General features: G+C 40.9%; 1 protein-coding gene and 2 long non-coding RNA genes across 5 annotated transcripts in view; 1 reads left to right on the forward strand and 2 right to left on the reverse strand.

Annotated features, from left to right (window-relative positions):
* Nucleotides 1-13,250, forward strand: part of nedd9 (neural precursor cell expressed, developmentally down-regulated 9) — an 85,562-nt gene extending 72,312 nt beyond the window's left edge. For 2 of the 3 annotated variants that reach the window (XM_069913392.1, XM_069913391.1), the window contains 4 exons: nt 2,688-2,804; nt 7,713-8,963; nt 9,918-10,007; nt 11,027-13,250. In XM_069913392.1, coding sequence (XP_069769493.1) covers nt 2,688-2,804; nt 7,713-8,963; nt 9,918-10,007; nt 11,027-11,533 — 1,965 coding nt within the window. In that variant the 3' untranslated portion in view covers nt 11,534-13,250. The remainder of the gene's footprint in view (nt 1-2,687; nt 2,805-7,712; nt 8,964-9,917; nt 10,008-11,026) is intronic. The other variant, XM_069913393.1, reaches the window with a different exon arrangement.
* Nucleotides 1-21,937, reverse strand: part of LOC138751286 (uncharacterized) — a 41,993-nt gene extending 20,056 nt beyond the window's left edge. Inside the window, exons 1-2 of the long non-coding RNA XR_011349801.1 lie at nt 21,751-21,937; nt 20,291-20,398 (exon numbers count right to left, since the gene is read on the reverse strand). This is a non-coding gene — a long non-coding RNA (uncharacterized lncRNA). The remainder of the gene's footprint in view (nt 1-20,290; nt 20,399-21,750) is intronic.
* Nucleotides 2,501-19,775, reverse strand: LOC138751288 (uncharacterized). Its single transcript, XR_011349802.1, has 2 exons — nt 19,713-19,775; nt 2,501-2,783 (listed from the first exon to the last, which is right to left on the reverse strand). It is a non-coding gene; the product is annotated as an uncharacterized lncRNA (long non-coding RNA).
* Nucleotides 21,938-22,353: the final 416 nt, after the last annotated feature.

Here is a 22,353-nt window from a genome sequence, read left to right on the forward strand (position 1 = left end):
GACAAAATGGAAACGTGTTTAATTGGAGAAGAGCTAATTATGATGGGATGAGGTAGTAACTATCGAGAGTAAATTGGAAACAGATGTTCAAGGGTATAAGCACAGAACTAGTGTGGAGGAAATTTCAGGACCACTTGTGTTGGGTTCAGAATAGGTTTGTTCCACTGGGATAAGGAAAAGGAAACCATGGTTGACAAAGCAAGTGAGGCAACTGGTCAAGATGAAGAAGGAAGCATACATTATATATAGGAAGTAGGAAACAGGAAGGGCTCATGAGAAGTATATAGTAACCAGAAAGGAGCTCACAAAAGGATAGGAGAACTTGAAGGGGGCATGAGAAGGCCTTGGCATGTAGGATTAAAGAGACCCCCAAGATGTTTTATGTGTATGTGAAGAACAAAAGGATGATGATAATAAAGGTGGGGCTGATAAAGGAGACAACATGTACCTGGAGATGAAAGAGGTTGGGGAGGCCCTAAATTAATACTTTGCCCAGTATTCACAAGAGAAAAGGACCTTATTCAGGGTGAGGTCAGAATAGAATGGAATTTTGAGCTGGACAATGTGGAGATAGAGGAAATGTTGGATCTTCTTAAAAACAGCAAGATTGATGTCCTTGGGCCGAATGCTATATACTCCAGGTTGCTGTGGGAAGTGAGAGAAGAGATAGCTTGAGCAATAACTATGATCTTTGCATCCTCTTTGGCCACAGAGGAGGTGCCGGAGGATTGGATATTGCCAAATGTTGTCCCCTTATTTTAAAAAAAGGTGATAGGGAGAATCCTGGGAAATGTAGACCATTGAGTCTAACGTCAGTGCTATTGGAAAGAATTCTGAAGAATAAGATTTATGAGCATTTGGAGAAGTACAGTCTACTTAAGGATAGTCAGCATAGCTTTGTAAAGGGAAGGTCATGCCTCACAAACACAATTGAGGAAGTAACAAAATAAATTGATGAGGGCAGGGCAGTATATGTGGTTTACATGAATTTTAGTGAGGCATTTGACAAAGTCCCCTATGAGAGACTTGGTTCAGAAAGTCATGAGGCATGGGATCCATGGAACCTTAACTGTGTGGATAAAAAATTGGCTTGCAGGTAGAAAGCAAAGAGTAGTAGTGGAAGGAAAGTATTCTGTCTGGAGGTCAGTGACTAGTGGAGTGCTGCAAGGATCTGTTCTGGGACCCCCTGCTCTTTGTTATTTTTATAAATGACAGATGATAAGGCAGAAGGATGGGTCAGTGTTGCGGATGATGCAAAGGTTGAAGGAGTTATGGATGGTGCTGAAGGGTGTCAAAGATTACAAGAGAATATAGATGGGATGCAGAGTTGGGCGGTGAAGTGACAGATGGAGTTCAATCCTGATAAATGTGAGGTGATGCAGTTTGGAAGGCCAAATCAAAAGGCTGAATACAGGGTTAATGGTCAGTTACTTAAGAGTAGATGAACAGAAGGACCTTGGGGTACAAATCCATACATCCCTCAATCCCTCATAGGTTGATAGGAAAGAAGGCCTATGAGATGTTGGGTTTCATTAATAGGGGGATTGAGTTCAGGAGTAGAGAGGTCATGTTGCAACTCTACAAATCTCTGGTGAGACCACACTTCAAGTAATGTGTTCGGTTCTGATGGCCTCATTATAGGAAGGATGTGGAGGCTATAGAGAGATTGCAGAGGAGATTTACAGGATGTTATCTGCATTGGAAATAAGTCTTATGAGGTGAGGTTAGCAGACATGGAACTTTTCTCTTTGGACCATAGAAAGATGAGAGAAGTCTTAAGAGGCTTACAAGATTATGAGAGGCATAGATAAGGCAGACAGCCAGGACAGGAATAGCAAACACGAGAGGACATGTAAAAAGTGAAGGGAGGAAAGTTTAGAGGAGACATCAAGGGTAAGTTTTTTTTTTATAAACACAGAGTTGTGGGTGCCTGGAATGCCTTGGTGGGGATAGTGGTGGAGGCTGAAACATTAGGGCATTTAAGAGACTCTTAGACAGGCATATGGATGGAAGAAAAATAGAGGGTTGCGCATAGGGAGGTTTCGTACTTTTTTTTGAGGAATATATGGGTTGGCACAACATCGAGCGCTGGAGGACCTGTACTATGTTTCATCCCCTTTTATTATGTTGCAATTTTCTCAGTGTTAACTTCCCCACAACCCAGTGCCACTAACCTTCGCTCCCAGTAAAGTATCACCTACAAATTCAGATATTGGCTGACTTATTCCTAAATCCAAATAATAGATATATATGATGACAATGGTCTTTAGCTTTTATTATGACTTACTCCAATCCAAATAGTAACTACATTTTACCCCAGTCCTTTCATCGAATGCATTTTTCAATCTAGCTTTTGAAACCACATTCCTGCTATTTGTTATGAGCCCCTAATCCACTGTAAGAACAAAATCATTTTTTTAAAAAACCATACATTTATCCCATTACACCCTGTCTACTAAAATCTAATTGTAGTCAATCCGATAACTGTGACACAAGGCAGTAAGGTGTGAAAGACAATTTTTCTATTTTATTGTGCCAACTAATCCAGGTAAGTATTGTGATCTTGCAACAACAGCAAGATAACACCCAAGCAAAATGATTTTAAAACATGCACAATTTCAAGTCTAATGGTGACATTAGCCCATGTTTGGTCTTAGTTCTGACAAAGCTTCACCCTCTGTCTGCAGCTGTATGACATTCCTCCTTCAATGCAGAAAGGACCCATCCATCAGGCACAGTCTGAAGACTTCAGAGCTAGAGGGTTGTATGCCATACCACCTAGTCTTGGGAAGGAAAATAAAAGTGTGAGTACTTGCTGCATTGTTCTATAATTTTACTTTGAGTTCAAGTTTCTCTTTTAAGTGATCACAACTTAATTCCATTGATGGCTTACAGAAGGATCCCACTGTTTAAAAACTCTTAAGGTATAACCTTTTTTAAGAATGGGTTGGACCATGCATACATGCCATCACTTATACCACAAGGTTGCTCTGGTAGACAAGGTGAAAGAAAATTCTGAGTTCTGTTTTAAAACCAAAAGGATTTTTTTTTTTTAATCACAAAATTTGTACTCTTGAAGATCAGAATGGTCATGGAGCCAGAAAACATGGGGGTGATCTTAAATTGATATTTTGTATCTGTATTTACTTGAAAGACAGACACAGAGCCTATAGAAGTGAGGTAAAATAGCAGTGAGTTCAGAGACCCTTTACAAATTACAGAGGAGGAGATGCATGCTGTCTTGTCCCAAATGAGGGTGGATAAATCGCAAGGGCCTGACAAGATATTCCCTGGGTCCTTGAGGGAGGCTAGTGTAGAAATTGTTCAAGGGAAATCTCTTCACTCAGAAGGTGGTTCAACTGTGGACTGAACAGCCAGCAGAAGAGTGAGGGATATAGTTTCGATTTTAATATTTAGGAGAAATTTGGATAGATATGGTACTGGTGCAAGTTAAGGCATAGTAAATAGTTTGGCACAGATGAGAAGAGGCTGTTTCGGTGTTACAATTCTGTGGTTCACTGTTTCCATCTCTGTAACTTTTCACTTGTCCCAACTCATTTTCTGCTGTAATCCTCTTCCATCTAGACTTGGTTGCATCCGGTGTTCCCTTTGTGGCCTTCTCTACATTGGAGAGACTGGGTGCAGTCTGGAAGATCGCTTCGCTGAGCACCTTCACTCCATCCACAAAAGTGACAAAGACCTCCCAGTGACCAACCATTTCAATTCTGTGTTACACTCCCATACTCACATGTCTGTCCATGGCCATGTGTACTATCACACCCAGACCACCCGCAAATTGGAGGAACAACAGATGATTTTCTGTTTGGGCACTCTCCAGCGAGATGGCATTAACATCAACTTTTCCAGTTTCTGCTAACCCATTCTTCTCTTCTCCCTTCCTCCTCCCCTCCCCCTTTCCAGTTCTCCTCCCTCCCTTCACCTATCCATCCCTTCTCCCCTTGATTGCTGCTGTCCCCTCCCTCCATTCTCCACCTATCACCTCCTGTCTTTGTGACCACACCGCCACCCCCCCCCCCCCCCTTTACTCTTTAGGTCAGCTACCTGCTAACGTTTTTTAATCCCTTGATAAAGGCCTCAAGCCTGAAACATTGGTTATGTATGTTTACCTTTGCTATATAAAGGACACTGTTTGACCTGCTGAGTTTCTCCAGCATTGTGTGTTTTTACTTCAACCACAGTGTCTGCAGATGTTCATGTTTTACTGTTGTCCCAATAATCCCCTGGCTAGGCTTCCTGTCTCACTCTCATAAACCCTGGAGTTGCCCAAAACACTGCTCCCAGTCTTCTAACTTGTACCATCATCCCTATAATAATCCTTGGTTTAAATTTTCCTGGATTCCTTCAAATCTACCCTAATGCTCATATCAGAATTTAGTTCCATCAATGGCCATGCCTTCAGTGAAAGCCCTTCCCTAAATCTCATGCTAATTAATGAGCTGGAGGCTACTTTGAACATTTTCCCTGATTTTGCTATTTAACAAGTCATGATTGATCTGTCTGTGATCATCACTCAGTATTTCCACCTGTTCGCAGTAACCTTTCATCCCCTTGCAAATCAATCTCTTTCTACCTTGGGGGAAAAAATCAAAAGCTCTGCTTCCACTGCACTTTCAGGAAGAGGTTTTCAAAGACATGATGGAAATAAAAGGTTACTTCCTATCTGTTTCAAATGGGTGATCCTTATGTTTAAACAGTATCCTCTTGTCATTGGTTCTCCCACGAGAGAAAATATCCTCACCGCATGCACTGTATCAAGACATTTCAGGCTTTTATGAATTTCAGTAGGACCTGTTCACTCTTCCAGACACCATCCTAATTTGTTCAACCTTTCATCATCAGACTTTCCAAGTGTCTATCTAGTAAATCTCTTCTGAACTGTTTGCCACACATTCACACCCTTCTTTAAATAATGAAGCCCAATACTGTAGTCGAGATTTGCCTTCACCAATGCCTTATATAATTGTTGAATAACTTCACTACTTTTGCATGCAGTTCTGTTCACAATAAATGATGACCTTCTGTCTGCTTGAATAATTGCATGCAGTATTCTGCATACTAGACCTTTACAAATCATGAACTAGGAGACCCAGGTCCTTCTGTATCTCAGAGCTCTGCATTATTTTACCACTTTGAAAATATCCTCTTTTTTTTATTTCTCTTCCAGAAATGAACAAAATAATTTTTTACCAAAATTATTTTTCATTTGCAAGATCAGTGGCCATTCATTTAACATTTTTCTTGCTCTCTGGTGTTTCCTTCTGTCAGAATCACAGCTTACTTTCCTACATATTTTTGTGTCATTGGAAAATTCAATCAACACATCCTCAGTGCTTTCATCCAAATCATTTACATAAATTGAATGAAATTGAGGCTTCAGCAGCCATCCTCAGGATAAACCCTACCAAACAGAAATAACCTACTATTTTCTGTGAGCCAGCCAATCTTCCACCCAGGCAATACATAACTCCTTACAGAGATTTTACTCTGTATTAACCTTTGAATGAGGATTAAGGGGATCCAGTGGATGGACTATTTTTAGATTTCAGAGGGCATTTGATAAAATGGACATCAAACACAGGTTGAGGTAAACTACTTCATTTGCATAGATAAGTTGGGTCGGACGGATGGTTTCCATGCTGTGCTTTGGACCAGTCCTGAAGCAGTGTTTTGGCCTGAAATATTAACAGTCCAGTTCCCTCTGCCAGTGCTGCCTGACCTCCTAACTTCTGCAGCAAGGTAAGCAAGAAAATCTACAGATCCTGGGGTCTAGTGCAATACACACAAGTGCTGGAGGAACTCAGCAGGTCATGCAGCATCCATGGAAAGCAATAGGCAGTCAGTATTTTGGGCTTGAGACCTCCATCAGGTATCAGGTACCTGAAGTAAAACACAAAAGTCTGCAGATGCCGTGATTGAAGTAAAAGCACAATGCTGGATAAACTCAGCAGGTCAAACAGCATAATTCAAATAGCAAAGATAAAGATGCATAACCAATGCTTTGGGCTCTTCCAGTGGTCTCCGTGCCCCACTCGCATGCTGATATATCTATTCATGGCCTCGTACTGTCCTACCAAGACCGCCTTTAAATTGGAGGAGCAGCCCTTACTTTTCCATCTGGGCACTCTCCAACCAGATGGCATTAACAATGACCTCTCTGGTTTCTGCTAGCCTACTCTGTTCTCCCTCCCTTCCCAATCCCTTTGTCTTCTTTCCTCCATCTCTCTACTCCCATCCCTCTCCATTCACAGAGCCATCCCCCTCATCCTTCTTGCTGGTGTGCCCTCCCTCCCTCATCCACCTATTAACTTCTGCCTTTGGGCCTGTGCTGCTTCCCTTGCCCCTCCCTCCACCCACATTTTGTTCAGGCACCTGCCTACATTCTGCCATAACTTGATGAAGGGCTCAAGTCTGAAATGTTGGTTATCTACCTTTATCTTTGCTATATAAAGTACATGGTTTGACCTGCTGAGTTTCTCCAGCATTGTGTTTTTGCTTGTTCCTCTTCGTCAAGGTTTGAGCAGGTGCCTGAATAAAAGGGTGGGGAGGAGGAGCACAGGCCCACAGGCAAGAAGTAATAGGTGAATAAAGGAGGGAGGGCACAACAGCAAATGGGGAGAAGCGATGGCTCTGAATGTAGAGGGAAGAGAGTGAAGAGTTGGAGGAAAGGAGATGGAGGGATTGAGAAATTGATGTTAATGCCATCTGATTGGAGAGTGCCCAGACAGAATATGAGGTATTGCTCTTCCAATTTACTGATGACCTTGATTTGGCAAAGCATGAAACCATATGTCAGTGTGGGAGTGGGGCCCAGAATTGAAATGTTTGGCCACTGGTGTGGACAGAGTGAAGGTTCTTAGCAAAATGATCTCCCAGTCTGCATCCAGAATCTCTGATGTAGAGAAACCCATCACAGGAACATTGGATGCAGTAAATTACTCCTGCAAATTCACAAGTGTTACTTCACGTGGAAGAACTGCTTGGTTCCCCAAATGGTGAGAGAGGAGGTGTATAGTGTGGCACTTCCTGCAGTCGCAGGGGAAGGGGCTAATGGGGTGATGGTGGGAAATGATGAGTGGACGAGGGAGTGGTCCCCATGGAAGGCAGAGAGGGAAGGAGAAAGGAAGATGTGTCTGTGGGATAAATTTGTAGGTGATGGAAATTGCTGAGGATAATATGTTAGTTGCAGTGGCTGGTAGGTTCGGACAAGGGGAATCCTGTTTTTATTGCATCTGGGGTAGATCAATAAAGGGTCGCTGGAGATGGACCAAGTGAATTTGAGGTCACAGTGAAAGTTAGCAGCAAAGTGAATTAAGTCGATGAGCTCATCATGGCCGCATGAGGCAGCACCAGTATAGTCACGAATGTAGAGGTGGAGAGTTGAGGGACCTTGTCAGTGTTGGCTAGCAGCATGGATTGTTCCTCAAGACCAAAAAAAAAGAGGCAGGCATATCTGGGACCCATGCAGGTACCCATGGGCACTCCTTTGACTTGGAAAGGGTACCTGAAGTTGACTGCCTATCACTTTCCATGGATGCTGCATAACCTGCTGACCTCTTCCAGCACCTCTGTGCACTGCCTTTCTTCTGTAGTTTTTTGCTTATCTTGTGTTTCAATCCTATGATTCACCATTCTTCTCAAAGGCTTTTGTTTCAGAAAAAGTATATCAAACTATTCTTGCTATTTCCTTGCAGGTATATGATATACCACCCACTTCTTGCAAGGAGGCATGTGGCAGTCATGACAGAGAAGCTACGTATGATTTCCCACCACCAATGAGGCATTTCACAGATCCTCTTATTAGTCATAAGTCCGAGAGATTATATGATATCCCTCCAACTACTGTAAAGCAACCTTTAAAACTGCAAGCAGTCCTCCCAGGAACTGGGATCAGCTCACTGAAACAGTCTATTTATGATGTGCCACCGACAGTGGTTAATTCAGAGTTGGTTTCACAAAGATTGTGCGTTTATGATATTCCACCAACCAATCAACAGAGCTCACAGAGGGGCACCTATGATATCCCTCGAGGTATGCAAGACTTTGATCAATCTGCACCAACAGCAGAGAGCGTTGTCTACGACATACCCCCACAGGTTTTACAGGATGTTAAGGGGGTGCAGGATGCGACTGATGGAATGAATCGCTTGTCGTTCTCCAGCACAGGTAGCACACGTAGTAATATGTCTACATCTTCAACAACATCCAAGGAGTCTTCCATTTCAGCATCGCCAATTCCAGAGAAGAAAGTTCTGATGGACCCAGACTCTGCCTTTGAGAGACTGACTCAGCTGCAACATGGTGTTGAGGTGGCAATAAAGGGACTCCTGGCTTTTGTCATCTCTGACTGGCGATCTTATGAACTAATGGGAAAAAATCTCAATGAGATCCATGCCAGCGTTGACAAAGTCAAACACTCACTTCTTGGCTTTCTTGGATTTGCCCAAAGTGCCATTGCAAATGCATCACGTTTATCAGATACCAGTCTTCACCACAAGTTGAAAAGGCAACTGCAGCGTTTGGATGATTCCTACCAGATCCTAGTCCAGACCAGCCAGACGTTGGATAATAACAACTGGTCCTTGAACATCCTGGTGGTGAACAGGTCTCACAACAAATGTGATGACTTGGACCGTTTCATCATGGTGACACAGATGGTCCCAGATGATGTCAAGCAGTTAGCATCCTCAATCAGCACAAATGCAGAATTCTTATTCAAGCCGGGGGTTGGTATTACCAACCTTGAGACTGTTCACGAAGTAAGCCAAGGGACTGATGACAAAGCTACGACAAATTGTGGGCAGCCCCATTCACAAACAGAGAAGACATTGATTCAGATAAGGTCACTGCACAGCCCTCCGCAGTTGGATCCCCAAGACCACTTGAAAAATAAAGAGCTATTTGATAAAAGTTGGATGGAAGATTATGATTATGTCCATTTACAGGTTTGCAATAAATTTTAGCTTTTGAACTCAACTTCCCCTTTCCCTTTTGTTTGAAATATGTTAAGGAATTTGAATCTCATAAGCATGCTGAAAATTATCAATGGCAAAATTCTATGCAAAGTTAGAAGCAAGCATTTTCTGGCAGTGTATTATTAATGTATATAATACAGAAACGTGCAGGAAAAACTCAGTAGATCACATAGCATACATAGGAAGTAAAGGGAACCAGCATATCTGCCCCGGGCCTGCTGAGTTTCTCCAGCGCATTTGGGTATTGCACTTGACCCTAGCATCTGCATATGTTCTTTTTTAATTGAATGTTAGTGTATATTTATTGTAATGCTTTGAGAGGCTGGTATGGCTTTAACAGAAATGTGACTGAATCCTCAAGCCTACAAACGGGTCCGATCCTTCATAGAGTCCATGCCAGCCATCAAGCATACACTCAAACTAACCCTACATTTAATTCCATTTCAATCAGCCTCCCCATATTCCCATCAACTCTTTTCAGATTCTACCACTTACCCTCGCTCAAGAGATAATTAACAGTGGCCAATTAACCTACCAACTTGGATGTCTTTGGAACATGAGAGGAGACTGGAGGACCCAGAGGGAAAGCTTGTCAACTCTATTCAGGCAGCATCTGTGGTCAGGATGGAACCTGGGTCACTGGTGATGTGAGGCAGAAGCTCTGACAGATGTGCCAGTACAATGAACACTTTCCTTTGAGTTGCAGTATAATGGGAATATCTTATTGAATCAGGAGACTTGATGCAGAATTTCCACCTTCAGTAGATGAAAAATTGCTGATTGTTAGTTTTCTCTGGACCACTTCTATACCACATGTTTCACAAGTTCCAAGAAGATATTTTTGAGGGGAGGAGTAGTTTCATAAAAACACTTGCAATTTTTTCATGTCAAATACGTTTGTATTTTTATTTTTAAATATTAAAGGGAAAAGATGAATTTGAACGTCAGCAAAGAGAGCTTCTGGAGAAAGAAAATATAATTAAACAGAATAAAGTGCATCTGGAACAACATCAGGTATGTTTTCTGTCAGTAATCCAGAAGATGGGCTCAACAAGAGTTGTGAAGTTGATCACATTTGTAACAATTACTCTGCCATTTTAAGTTTGAACTATGTATATGTTGGATGGTTAAAATGCCAAATATATAAACTTCTGGTCAAGTAATACTGGGCATCCAAACTTTAGCTTTCTATTGTTTGTTCTACATTAATTTAAATACACAAGTTATTTAGGAAGGGATTCCTACCCCAGGTAAAATACACTCTCCTCCTCGCACCACCCCAACCAAACATTGTTCAAAAGTTGGAGACACACAAGAGATTGCAGATGCTAGAATCTGCAGCTTGAAACAGTCTGTTGAAGGAACTCAGTGGGTTGAACAGCATCCTTCTGAATGAAGGGTTCCAACCTGAAACTGCGACCACTTTTATCCCACTGACGCTGCTCGACCAAATGAGTTCATTCAACAGATTGTTTTTAACTCAAATATTGGGGTTGTAAATCTGATTCAATCTTGAATCTCTATGCTTTCCTTTAAATTTCAGTGTTGTTTTGGTTTGAGAGAGGCTCAATCTGAATAAATTTTACCAATTAAATTCTAATGTAAGAGCTTGAGGCACAGGGCAGGCATGCACACACCAGCCCAATTTGTCCATGCCATCCATTTGTCTTCATTTGATCTATATCCTTCAAGCCTTTACCATTCATAAATTTGCCTGAATGTCTTTTGAACATTCTATTTGTACCCGCTTAATCTTGGGTAAAAGACTGTGACTGTTAATTTTATCCATCCCCCTCAGACTTTATAAACTTCTCTAAGGTCACCCCCTACGCCAGCCTCTTACGTTTTAGGATACAAAAACCCAGCCAGTCTCACCTTTCCCAATATCTCAAGCCCTCTGGCCCTGGCAAGAGCTGGTGAGTCTCCTATGCACCTCTTCCAATTTATCTCTCTCTCTGTTTATATGTGTATATATACACAAATATGCACTTGTATGTATATTCTAATATAATTGTTTTATTATTCTGTTTTAGTTAAACCAGTTCCAGGAACTGGAGAAAGAAGTCTCAAAACCAGTAGAGAATGACCTCTCTAAATGGAAAGCACCACATCACATTCCCCAGAACAGCAGTCTCAGCTCTCAAGACAAACAGCTGCTTTTCTTCTACTCTGAACAGTGTGAGACTCATTTTGTAACACTTTTGAATGCCATCGATGCCTTCTTCAGCTCTATCAGTGGCGGGCAGCCACCCAGAATCTTCGTGGCTCACAGCAAGTTCATCATCCTCAGTGCCCACAAACTCGTCTTTATAGGAGACACGTTATCAAGACAGGCAATGGCCCAGGATGTTCGGAATAAAGTTTTAAACTATAGTAACCTGCTTTGTGAACTTCTTAAGAGGATTGTCATGGCAACCAAGACGGCTGCCTTGCAATATCCCAGCACAGCAGCAGTGCAGGAAATGGTGGACAAGGTCACGGAACTATCCTTTCACTCTCACCAGTTTAAAGTCCTGCTACTGCATTTGTCATCTTTATGAAGGGACATAGTTTTTATGCAGCCAAATTCTGAATAACAGAAGCTATTCTTTAAAAAAAAGAATATATATATAAGAATGTGTTCACAGTGCATTTCGTTCTTGTGCAGTTTTTATACCAGTGTATTTTTACTATATTTACATGCTCAAAGTTTCACTGAAAATATATTTCATTCTTTATATGCTAGTTTCATGCATATTGATATTAAATTATCTAGATTTTAATGTTACCTAAATTACTCTGAATTGTACTCTGCACCTAGGATAATCACATTGTCAGGCATAAACTTGTGTTGTTCTATTTTGCATTTGATACTGCTGCAATACATTTGGCATGGTACATTATAAGTCACCATTTTCAGCCACTTTGCATTTTTATCATTCCATATTACTTGGTGGTTTATCCTGAAACGTCACATCTAAACTTGGTAGGCTCTAAAACGTACAGGGTTAATTAGATGCAATTGGGCGGCACGGGTCCAATGGCTGGAACTGGCTTCTAATGTGTTGTAAATGAAACAAGAACATAATTATATAATGAAGAACATCCATGGTGCATGTGAAAAGCTAGTCAGCCTCAAAAGACTGAGAAGATATCTTAAATTGAATAGCAACAATTATACAGCAGATGAATCCACTATCTAAATATCAATTAATTATTGTGTCCACAACATCAATCTATTCTACTTATCCCCAGATGATCATTAATTGTTATCAATCCTTCACTGTGGACTGAAAAATTTTGTCAATTATAGTTGTCCCAAATTCATTAAACCATCACCATCCACATGACAGCCAACCATAAAATAAAAGACCAGAAGTAGATCACTCGACCCACTGAGTCTGCTCCGCAATTCCATCATGAACTGATCCATTCTCCTGCCTTCTCTCTACAACCCTTGATACTCTGACTATTTAGATATCTATCAAGCTCTGCCTTGAATACACCCAATGATTTGGCCTCTACTGCTGCCCGAGGTAGCAAATTCCAGAGGTTCTCCATTCTATGCTCTCTTGTCATCGACTTTCCCACCATGGGAAACAACTTTACTACATGTACTCTTCCAGGCCTTTCAACATTCAAAATGATTTTATGACGTCCCTTCCCCCCACCCCCCACCCCACCCTATTCTTCTGAACTCCAAGGAGAATAGTCCAAGAGCATTCAAATGTTCCTCGTATGCTTATCCCTTCATTTCAGGAATCCTTCTTGTGAATCTTCTCTGAACCCTCTCCAATGCCAGCACATCCTTTCTTCAACAAGTGCTCCAGGTAAGGCCTCACCAGCGTCTTATGAAGCCTTATACCCTATTTGTCTAGATATGAACGCTAATATTGCATTCACCTTGTTCACTCCATCGTGCTATTGGATAATGGATTACAGGATTTTGACCCCACCAATAACAGGAATGGCAGTGAACCTAATGTTTATCATCTGTTTTGTCAATGAATCATGTTGTATTGCATAATGTGCAGGATATTTGGGTAGAAGATTAGATATTAAAAACTGTCACGCCATAACTACATATTTAGAGCCCTCATTAAAGATTTGTAGAACCATGAATAATTCATATCCGATTGCATTGTTGCCTGATTTATATTTCAAATATGCCTTATACTATGTGGTTGCAGGAAAAATCAGTAAAATTCAGAGTTTTTGTAGTCTGTGCCTAATATTGCAGAACTGGAAATTCAATTAAATTGTTCTGACTGATCTGCAGAGCTTTGTGTCATATGATTCTGTTATATGTAATCCTGATTTAAATATATTGAGAACTGTTTTAAGAAATTGAGTTTGCTTTTATCCAGATATGATGTACCATCAGACCAAAACTATTTTTGGAAATGTTACATTTTCATTATTAAATTCCAAATTTCTTATGTAAAATGCAGCAAGTACTTTTTAGGGAGCCCTTTTCTAACATAACATAAAATAAGATAACATAACAATTACAGCACGGAATCAGGCCATTAGGCCCTTCTAGTCCGCACCGAACCAAACACTCCTCTCTAGTCCCACCTACCTGCACATAACCATAACCCTCCACCTTCTTCTCATCCATATACCTGTCCAGCTTTTTCTTAAATAATAAAATTGACTCTGACGCCACTATTTCTCCCGGAAGCTCATTCCACACCGCTACCACTCTCTGAGTAAAGAAGTTCCCCCTCATGTTACCTCTAAACCTCTGCCCCTTAACTCTTAACTCGTCCTCTTGTTTCAATCTCTCCTACTCTTAACGGAAATAGTCTATCCACATCCACTCTGTCTATCCCTTTCATAATCTTAAATACCTCTATCAAATCCCCTCTCGACCTTCTACGCTCCAAAGAATAAAGACCTAATCTGCCCAATCTCTCCCTGTACTCTAGATGCTTAAACCCAGGTAACATTCTGGTAAATCTTCTCTGCACTCTCTCCACTCTGTTTATATCCTTCCTATAATTAGGCGACCAGAACTGAACACAGAACTCCAAATTAGGCCGCACCAACGCCTTATACAATCTCAACATCACTTCCCAACTCCTATATTCCATGCAATGATTGATAAAGGCCAGCATACTAAAAGCCTTCTTCACCACCCTATTCACATGAGTTTCTACCTTCAGGGAACGATGCACTTCTGATGATGAGCTTGATGATTAACAATAGGTTTCACTCGGAGAATGATTAACTCCTCCATGATGTGGAACTATTAATTTTAATTAATTTAGTGATACAGCCCATGAGGTCGCACCACCTATTAACCTATTCACATTGTATATCTTTCAAATGTGGGAAGAAATCCGAGCACCTGAACAAAACCCATGCAGTCATGAGGAGAACACACAAACCCCTGGCAGAAGGTGCTGGATTCGAACCTGGGTCTCTGGCACTAATAATAGTGTTGCACTAACAACGACTTTGAAGTCATAAACTTTTCTAAAACACCCCTGGATGTCTCCTATCTTCCTATGTTGATATGACCAACCAAAATGTCACCTGCACATTAATTCGCAACAAATCTTGCTCACCATCACTCCCTGAGCTTTCCAACCTGATGTGGTTCACAAATCTGATTTTTAACAATCTTGTCCTAGCTTTCAAATGATGTTTCCCCTTAATCTTTACACACCCAGTTCAGAGAAGAGAGCATTGCCGGGGATGATGTTCTTTAATTGGTTGGCTGCTTTTCTGAGGCAACAGGAGTTATTGATGGAGTCAATTCCTAAAACCCAAAGCAATCTCTCAGTTTCAGTATCCCATTCATTCAATTTTCTAATTGTTCCACCTTCAGGGCTGTACTTTTCAAGGGTCTTGGTCCCAAGCTCTGGAACTGCCTCCTTTGGTCCCTCTAGCCTTTATTCTTCAATTAAAAAGCTCCCCAAAATGTATTATTTTGCTCATGTAATGCGCCTCAGTACCTATTTTTGCAGCTCATTATCAATCAGAGAATTGATGATAAATATTTTTATATAATTTGGTGCATAGTACTACATTCAGGACACATTTCTAAATGCACACATGTTATTACTATCGCTTCTCTGCCTTTTGGCTGAGATCAAGTGTCGTACTTTTGTTATTACTGTGGCCTAATGATGAAATTACTTTTTTTCCTAAAAGCAGTTGACCTTTCATGCATAATCAACAGTTGTTTTGCAATTTAGCCCATGAGGTGAATGAATGCAGGGCCTAGTATCAAAACTCCTTCATTCGGGAAGGCTTATTGGGAGCTATTTTTCTGTGAGTGCTGGGAAAAATTGTGGTGCAGCTAACATGTATCCATGTCACTGAGAACAGAAAAAAAGAAGTCCTCTATGTCTATAGACCTGTGTCTGTCTCTAAATCTGTTAATAGCATCATAGTCAGAGTCCCACAGCATTGAGACAGGCTCACAGGCCCAACTCATCCTCACCAAACGACTTCTTGCTTTTATCCCATTTGCCTGCATTAGTCCCGTGCTTTCCAATCAGCTCCTATCCATGTAGCTATCCAATTTTTTTTTTTTAAAGAAACCTAATGAATTTGTCTCCACTAGTCTGTAACTGGCAGCTCATTCTACATGCCCACCATGCTCTGAGCAACAAACTGTCCCCTCTCACCTCACGGTTCTACCTCTTGTCTTCGATTCTCCCACTTGAGGAAATTGACTATCCTTATTCACACTATCAAAGCCCCTTATGACTTTACAGACCACATTCACAACCTCCTACAACTTCTAAGGAAAACATGATTAAATATTTTATTTATAGTACTATAATTTGTTACAATACTATAATAAACTGAGCAAAATTAAATGCTTTTAACTGTGATAATTTCATTTTATGGATTTTAACCACACTATTTTTTATAATACATGTTTTAATTTACATTATTATGTATTATGAAAACCTCACAAAATCTCAGATACATTCCATTCAGGTATAAACCTGACTGGATTATTCAATTGTAAAATATTTTACCTTAAACTATATTGTGAGATGAAATGCTCCATATTCTGTACCAGAATTTACATGAATCCAAGCTACAACACCCAATCCCACTCAGTTCTTTATCATGTTATTTTACTGTCGCTAATCCATGAATTATATAGTGACCAATACCTGAAATATTCATCGTATTGGACATTTGTAAGTTATAGCACAGGGTGAATCGTAGAATGTGATTGTGGATTAGGAAGTACACTAAATATACAGTATAACCTGTACTCAATCCATACAATTGTTATATACTATTACATGTATTGTTCCACACATGTGCACATAATCAACTGTGTATTATAATCTATCATCAGTAAAATAATTCACCTTGTCAAGTATATAATTTATAAACAATAAGGTGTGGAAAGCAGATTTTTTTTGTATTCAGCACAATTCTCAAAAGCAGAATGAGGGAAATAAGATATCTTGACTAAATTAACAATGATTCAGGTGTGAAGTTGGGGAAATTACACAGTTCCTTTTATTGTTGCTCTTTGTAGCCAAATTGTATAACGGATTTACTGAGTCAGGTCATAACTCGTCTATAGGCCTTTCACGCCAAGACTCAGCCTGGAGGCCAGCTATAAGTGCGGAGGGAAAAATATAAACTTATCTTTCATGGAGCAGCCCTAAAAGGCTGCTCTTGCGTTGCATTCATGTTGAACGGCACCTCAAAGCACCTTCCAGAGCCGATGAAAGTGGGGTGACTGGTGCCTTAGCGCTGCCCGCCGAATCGACTTCATTCATAAACACCAAGCTGTCGGTGTTTTAAAGATCCTGCTCCTGCGTCTCAGGCTGATGATGTCGTGTGACATCATCACCCCGCCCCTATCCAGCTGCATTACATTCATGCTAGGTGGCAAAGCGCAGTGCTCTGCCGCTGATTATTACCCCGAGAGGGATTGCAGTCAGTGTCTTGGAGCCAGCCACGGAGCATTCATGGAGGTAAGTCTCCCGATGCAAGGGCAGAGAATCTCTGCCCTTACACTCGGGCTTTTTAACTGCATGAAAGGGCCAGTGGAAGTTTTTCTTCAAAAAGAGTGGAAGTAAGGACACATGCAAAGTATATGAATATCCTGTTTTGACCACAAGGAGATAGAGTATGTACTCCCAGCAACAAAGTTCAGGGAAGCTGGGAAATCAGATAGAGTGTGCATCAATGTAAGTGCATGAAACCACTTATCAGAAAGACAAATGCTGAGAAGTTGTTCATGGGAAATTTGTATTTTTAACAAATGTTCTTGGATATGTTCTTGGATACGTAGAAGAGAACAGGAGCGGGAGTAATCCCTGTGGAGATTCAGTATGATCTTGGCTGCCACACAATCAGAATTCCACATCCCCTTTCTCTTCCCTATTACACTTGTTGCTATTTGTATCTAGAAACCTATATATTTCCTGATCATAATCAGGGACTTGACATCCACAGCATTTTGTAGTGAATTTCCCAGGTTAAAGTGTAGGAATTTTTCCTTGTCTCAATCCTGAACTATCCATCATCCCAGGAATCAGTGTGATGAACTTTCATAGTGTGGTGGAGCAGGTGGGGGACCTCAGTGGACTGATCAGGGTGGCCTGCCTCCGTCCTGGTAACTTTTCACCATAGTTTCCCAATGAAGGCCGAGAGCCCTAGTCTCCTCCCTCAATTCCGCCCTGGCATCTGGACCAGAAGCATGTAGTCGTATGCTGGAGGTTTCAAGATATTAAAGCCTTTGGCCATGTGCTTTGTGTCTGTGTGTGGTCATTGATCAAGCTACACCCTCTGTGACCAAAACTGTGTGCAGTACTCCAGGGGTCATCTCATCAAGGCTGTATATAATCAGAAGATGTCTTGGCTCCCATACTAAAATTTCTTGCAATGAAAGCCAACATACCAAAAGTGGATATCTCCACCTTTATCAAAATCATTCTGCATCTGCCCATGCACACAGTGTGTCTGTATCACCCTGAACCCACTATATCACCACCACCTTGCCTACATTGCATAAGTACAACCCGATGAAACAGCGTTCTCCAGTCTTTGGTCCAAAACACAAACACAACCCAATATAACACATACAAATGTAGTAATAGTTAATTTGATTTCCTTATCAAGATAACTGATTCACATTATGAATAGCAGTGATTCAACCACTGATCTTCATATCACCCCACCAGCCTATGCCTGCTACCCAGAAAATAGAATAAAAAGAGCGACTCTCTGTTTACTATCTGCCAATTCAGTCTATGCAACAAGTTAATCGCAATCCAGGTGTTTCCATTTTGCACACCAGCCTCTTTATGTGGGACATTATCATAGACCTTCAGAAAATCCAAATACCTCACATCTAATGATCATCTTTTAGGCCATAAGACAATAAGTCAGAGGAACAGAAATAGGTTATTCAGCCTTTCAAGTCTGACCCGCCATTCAATTATGAGCTGATCCATTCTCCTACTCAGTCCCATTCCCCAGCATTCTCCCCATAACCTTTGATGCTCTGGCTAATCAAGAACCTATCAATCTGTCATAAATGCACCAAATAACTCCCCAACTGCCTGTGGCAACAAGTTCCACAGATTCACCACCCTCTGGCTAAAACAAAAATTCCTCCACATCTCTGTACTAAGTGGACACCCTTCAATCCTGAAGTTGTGCCCTCTTGTCCAATACTCTCACATCACGGGAAACAAACTTTCTACATCTACTCTGTCCATGCCTTTCCACATTCTACCTATTACCTATGCCAGTCTACATATTACATCCTCAAAAAGTTCCAGTAAGTTTGTCAAACAAAATTTCCCTTGGAGAAATTCATGTTGAATTTGTCAATTGTTAATATTTTTCAAGTACCTTGCCATCAAATGATTCAACTTTATCCCCAATACTGATATTAGGCTAACCGGTGTGCAGTTTTAGCTTTCAGCAGGAATTACAGGTACTCTCCAACTTGCGACCTATATGACTTACGTCCATCTGCATATATGACCAAAAGTTTTTATGATATATAAGAAAAAATATCAAGTTTATGTTGTATTTGACAAACTATAACAGGGACACAGGGCATGTAAGAGCCAAAATGTGCATACTTATGTTGTTAGTTGGCGTCCCATGGTCCTTAGGCTGGGCGCAGCCATCTTGATTCCTATGCACATGCGTGAGTCTTCGGATGATGCATGTACTGTGGGTTCACGTACTGGAATTCAGTAGGTGCATGCGCGAGAATTAAGTGCCCTGACAATATTGAATTTGTGCCCTTAACTCTTGTGCATGCACCAACCTAAATCCAATATGCAAACCCATCACGCATGTGCACAGGAATCAAGATGGCCGCACCCAGCCTAGAATCCTAGGACGCCAACTAACAAGGTAAGCAGGTACCAAAATCTGGAAAGATTCACCAAGATTGATTGACAAATTCAGGAAGCTTTAAGTTTGTTATCATCAAATCTACAATGAAAAAAAGATTTGATTAAAATTTTGATTTAAGGCTTTGGTACTCCACACGTGCAGACAAAATTCTGACTGACTTCCATTTCAAGATACAGCCAATCCTTCAGTCCCAATTATGGTCATAAGTCGGGGAGTACCTGTATTCACAAGCTATGGAATATAGACAATGACACTAGCACTTGTACGGTTTCAATGGATCATCTCTTTTTGTACTGTGGAATGTAGATTACTAAATTAATTGCTCCAGCCCTATTTTTTTTTTAAACATTCATGTGGCGACTCACTTACCAGCTAGCGAACCGGCTCCCAAACTGGAAAACATGCTGTGGAAAATGCTGGAAACTGACCTGCATCTAACATAGGTTTTTAATCTGGGCTGATGACATCACTTCCTGCCCATATGACAGAAGCAGTGATGTATATAAGCCCACCATGCAAGCCTGGAGGTGTCAGTCTTGCACTAGACTCCACAGCATGTACATTGGTTTCCCCGTGTATACATCAACTCAACAACATATACAGCAATTCCACGACGTGTACATTGACGTCTATAGTACAGAAAACTTCATTACAGTTACATATTTCCTTTAATACTCCATTAAATCAAACAGCCAAGATTTGGGAAGTTAACATTTAGCAATTCCAAAGTCCATTAAAGCAATTCCAAAGTCACTTGCAATTTATTTTGCAGATTTAATTTTTAAAAATGTGGCTCTTGTTGGCAAGATAATAATATAAAGCTCATCCCCAACCACTCTTGAGAGGTCATGGAGTCATGCAGTGTGAAAACAGGCCCTTCGGCCCAACCTGTCAATGCTGACCATGTATCCATCCAAATCTTGTTTAAATGTTACAGTAGTGCCTACCTCTGCCACATCTTCAGGTTCTGGAAACATCCTGGAGTCTGTAAGTTGCCATTTTTCTACATGAGGACCAGAGTTATACCAATGAAAGTCAAAGATGCCATCATGAGGCTGTAAAACAAGAATAAAACAGTAAGAGACATCGTCCGAACCTTAGGATTACCAAAATCAACTGTTTGTAACATCATTAGGAAGAAAGAGTATACTGGTGAGCTCAGTAAAGTGAGCAAAGGGACTGGTATTCCAAGGAAAACCTCCAGGCTAATGACAGATGAATTCTCATTATTATGAAGAAAAATGCCCAACATATGTCCAACAGATCAGAAACACTCTTCAGGAGGCAAATGTGGATATGTCAATGACTACTGTCCGCAGACAACTTCATGAAAAGAAATACGGATGCTTTTACACTGGTCAGCCACAGAAAAGACGGCCAGATTACAGTTTTCCAAGTTTAAAAGAGCCTGCAGAATCTTGGAAATGTCTTTTTGACAGATGAGACCGGAGACTAACCTGAATCAGAGTGATGGTGAGAGCAAAGTGTGGAGGCATAAAGAAACTGCCCAAGATTAAACGCATACCACTTTTGCCATGGTTTGCATCTTGTAGTGTAGCCTCTGTATTACTGTTCATGAAGTCTTCTGAAGACAGTAGAAATTCACATATCAACACCTGCCTTCTGAAGAATGTTTCTGATCTGGTGGATAGGCATTTGGGGATTTTTCTTCAGGATGATGAGTATTCTTCTGTCACCACCAGTGGAGTCTTCCTTGGCCTACCAGTTCCTTTGTGATTACTGAACTCATTAGTACGCTCTTTCTTCTTAATTATGTTCCATACAGTTGATTTTGATAATCCTAAAGTTTGGGTGATGCTTTATTCTTGTTTTTCAGCCTCATAATGGCTTCTTTGACTTTCATTGGCTCAACTCAGGTCCTCGTGTTGAAAAATGGCAACTATAGACTCCAAGGGGGATCAAAAGTTTAGAAGCAAGCTTAGCTGTTATATCTGCACCGATGAAGCAATTAAACACACCTGAGTACTCACAAACACCTGTGAAACCAAATGACCCAAACATTATGGTGCCCTGAAATAAGGGGACTATATATAAAAAGTGCTGCAATTTCTACATGATCCAACCAAAATGTATACAAATAACCTTGAATAAAATCTGGAATGTGCACTTTAGTTACACGTGAATTGTTTGATTACTAATTTAAAATTGTGGAGCACAGGGACAAATAAAGGGAAAAAAAAGTATCTTTGTCCCAAACATTATGGAGGTCCCTGAATATCTTCTCCCTCAAAATACTCTTTCGTAAAACATGTCAGACTCAGTGCCCTGTAGTTCCCAAGCTTTTCCCTGCAGCCCTTCTTGAGCAGAAGCGCAATATTTACCACCCTCTGGTCATCTGGCACATCACGTTTATTTAATGACAACTCATAAATTTCAGCCAAGGTACCTGCAATTTCCTCTCTAGCTTCCCACAGTGTCCTTGGATCTATCTGATCAGACTCAGAAGATACGATTATCTTTAAGGTGGTAATGAAGAACACCCTTCTTGATCAGCTGTGGTCCATGTTGTGAAGCTACTCCTCCACACTCCATGTTGGTGCTTTCAAGCCAATTCCAATGCTGGACAATGAAGCTGCCCATCTGGAATACATTACAGTTATTTACTTCAGTGCTCCTTCTGAATAATGTTCACTGTGGCACTATGGCGAAATGCTGATTTTTCAGCCATGGGAGGACAGTAGGTGGTGTGAAATACGCAAGTCTGCAGATGCTGTGATTGTCGTAAAAACACAGAAATGTTGAAGAAACTCAGCAGGTCTCACAGTATCAATAGGAGGTGAATATACATGTTTCAGGCCTGAGCCTTTCATCAAGGTATGAGTAAAGACCAAGCAGGCATCTCAATTAAAAGGCTGGAGAGAAGGAAAGAAAGGGCAGGGGGAGGAGCACAGACAAAAGGTAATAACTGGTTATGGACAGGAGGCAAGGTGAGAATTGATCTGCGAATGCAGAGCTAGAGGAAAGAAGACAGAGGAAAAAGGAGAGAGGA

The sequence above is a fragment of the Narcine bancroftii genome, chromosome 1 (assembly GCF_036971445.1).
Source record: "Narcine bancroftii isolate sNarBan1 chromosome 1, sNarBan1.hap1, whole genome shotgun sequence".
In the NCBI taxonomy this organism is placed as follows: Eukaryota; Metazoa; Chordata; class Chondrichthyes; order Torpediniformes; family Narcinidae; genus Narcine; species Narcine bancroftii.